At 50.5% G+C, this 2568-nt stretch overlaps 1 protein-coding gene across 1 annotated transcript; it reads right to left on the bottom strand.

Moving 5' to 3' along the window:
- Nucleotides 1–412: 412 nt before the first annotated feature.
- On the bottom strand, nt 413–2311 carry LOC306925222 (cytidine monophosphate-N-acetylneuraminic acid hydroxylase-like). Its single transcript, XM_079503924.1, has one exon. It carries the CDS (start codon nt 2284–2286, stop codon nt 505–507), a length of 1782 nt encoding a protein of 593 aa, XP_079360050.1. The 5' UTR covers nt 2287–2311; the 3' UTR covers nt 413–504.
- Between the last annotated feature and the right edge of the window lie 257 nt (nt 2312–2568).

Raw genomic sequence — 2568 nt, 5'->3', positions numbered from 1 at the left:
TGGGCGGGTGGTGTTACAGCGTGACACACACACACACACACAGACACACACACACACACACACACAGACGTGATCTGCTGGGTCTCATAGTAAATGCTCACTGCGTTCGCAACCACACCTCCTATTGGCTGATCTGTCTAGTACCACACCTCCTATTGGCTGTCTAGTACCACACCTCATATTGGCTGTCAGAAGTAACGTTCTAACGTTCGGGCCCTGTGGCGTCCGTTCGCAGGGATTGTCCCGGCTTCAAGCTGTGTGTCCCGACTCCCGAGTCTCGACAAATCGTACAATAAATACACACAATCTCTACGTAACTACGTGCGTACGCGGACACAGTAGGCTTATCTGACAATGTATAAAGTCACCATACCAACTTTGATTGTGTTGTTCTAAAAACACACTTTTTTTCCTCAAAAGTTAATATTTTGGGATTAACAGCTGGTTTCTGCCCGACAGCAGACATATAAGGTTTGCACCCGACACCGACCACATTATGTAAGATTACGCCATCACACAGTAGCTCTCCCCCTTTTCACTTGGTGCTGGGGTTTCAGGTCCAGGCGTCTGCAGGAGGAACTGTTTCCAGTCTGGCCTGGTGACAGGAAGCTGGGTCTGGAAGTGGTTCCAGAACCTGTGGTGGTAGACGTCTGGCGTTCTGCTGATGCGGTTCTGGAAGCCGATGTACAGGTCGTCCCACAGGAGGCCGTTCAGCACCACGTGTCTCATGACTCCCATCCGGTTTTGGATCTCCACATAGGCGTGGTTCCTGTCGGGCCTCTCGGTAGGGAAGGAGAGATCGAGGAAGTCCACCATGTAGTCATAGCCGCCGAGCACGGGCTTAAAGTCGTCGTATGTCTCGATCACCCGTGCAACTAGGTTGTAGTCTTTGAAACCTGCCCACTTGTAATAGAACTGGATCCAACTGGTATGTCTGAAGATCTCACAGCTGGTGGCGCTGTTCAGCTCATCCAGACACGAGTCAAAATCCCAACTGTCCTTGAGGATTTTCGTGCCGTCAGGTGGATTGGTGATGGACCCACCGAGTCTCTGGTCTGGGTCTTTCAATGCGAGGGCCAGATCCAACGCTGCACCTGGCCTGGGTGTCCACGTCCTGATGTTGGGTGAAGTCTTATTGATACGACCATTGAGCTCTCCCGCAGTATTTTTGACATTTGTGTCCTTAATGTAGCTGTCTGACGGATGCGCCTCCACAAAGTAGCCAGCTATTGGGCAGTAGATCTTAGGCTGTAAGGATTTCACCAGACCACACTTGTAATTCAGGAGCTTCTTCCGCTCGTTTCTGATGAACTCTGCCTTCCACTCCTCAGTGTATTTCCCGCCATGAAAGGTCATGGGGAAACCGGAGGCGCCCCCGGCAAAGTCGCCCATCATCAAATCCACGTTGTGTGGCAGCCTCCCCCCGTTCGGCCTGGTGCAGTCCACCGTGTTCACGATCATGTGACCTTTATAGTCGACAATGACGCAAGTGTCCATTTCCGGATGGACGCCGTCCATTAGGATCATGAACCTCAAGTGCTCGTCGACATTTTGCCAGATTCCAAAAGGAACCACGTTGATGTTTGTCAGGTTAACTTGGCTTTGCTCCAAGTACCAAAAGACCGGTCTTGATGTGTCACCCACATAAATCGGCGCGTCTGGCCTCCTCTCTGACAGGGCCTTCAGTGTGGGGTAACTGAGGTGGTCCGAATGCATGTGACTGACATAGATGACGTCTGCCCTACACAGTCTGTCAAAGGAGTCTGCAGGCGGCTCATGGAGAAGCCACCAGCCCCTGGCAAAGGCAGGACCCTTGAGCCAAGGATCGAATACGATTCTCTTCTTTCCGAGCTGCAACTCCATGCATGCATGGGTCAGGTAGGTGATGGTCACTTCCCCCTGCTGCAGTTCCACAGCAACACGAGGGTCCACCAGCCAGGGGTCTGGGGGACTCAGCTCCAACAGCTGAAGCCCTCCGTCATTCAACATTTCTATTTCAAGCTCGTCTTGTACAAAACTGTCTGGAGGATTGACGTATTGCATGGTCGACACATCCAGCTTCCAGGTGTGTTTTGTGCATTTCACAATGCATTCCTCTATGTCTTGTATGAATAACCCACCTTGGTGTTTGCACTGGTTTTTGCACGCCTTCAGGACTTTGTCCTCCTTCTTGTATATGATGTAGCATTCATCTTCTTGGCCTTTCTTGAAATTGATTCCATCTTTGAGCGAGCGAACGGCCTCTGAATCGAGAGTCAGCAGTGTCTTTGCTTCCTGGGAACACATATTCAGGCACTCGATTGAGGAGTACTGATATAAAATAGCTCAAAGCTCTATATTGCTGATTACTTAGGTTAGAATCCGCCGCAGTGGTGCCCGGTTAGAACTCAAACCAGGATGCTTCGACTTCTGCCTTCTCCCTGAAGCCGACCCTTTATATATTCAGATATTCTCCAACCAGGCTTGTCACGATGACTAAGCCAGTTAGATCTATCCATATATAGTTCTACCACATCTATCTGATATCAGCACTAGGTCGGCTCGGGCCCAAATATAGGGATTGTCATA

This window comes from Electrona antarctica (assembly GCF_951216825.1).
Source record: "Electrona antarctica genome assembly, chromosome: 1".
Classification (NCBI taxonomy): Eukaryota; Metazoa; Chordata; class Actinopteri; order Myctophiformes; family Myctophidae; genus Electrona; species Electrona antarctica.
Note: the sequence above shows the minus strand (reverse complement) of the source record. Positions and strands in the feature narration are given on the sequence as shown.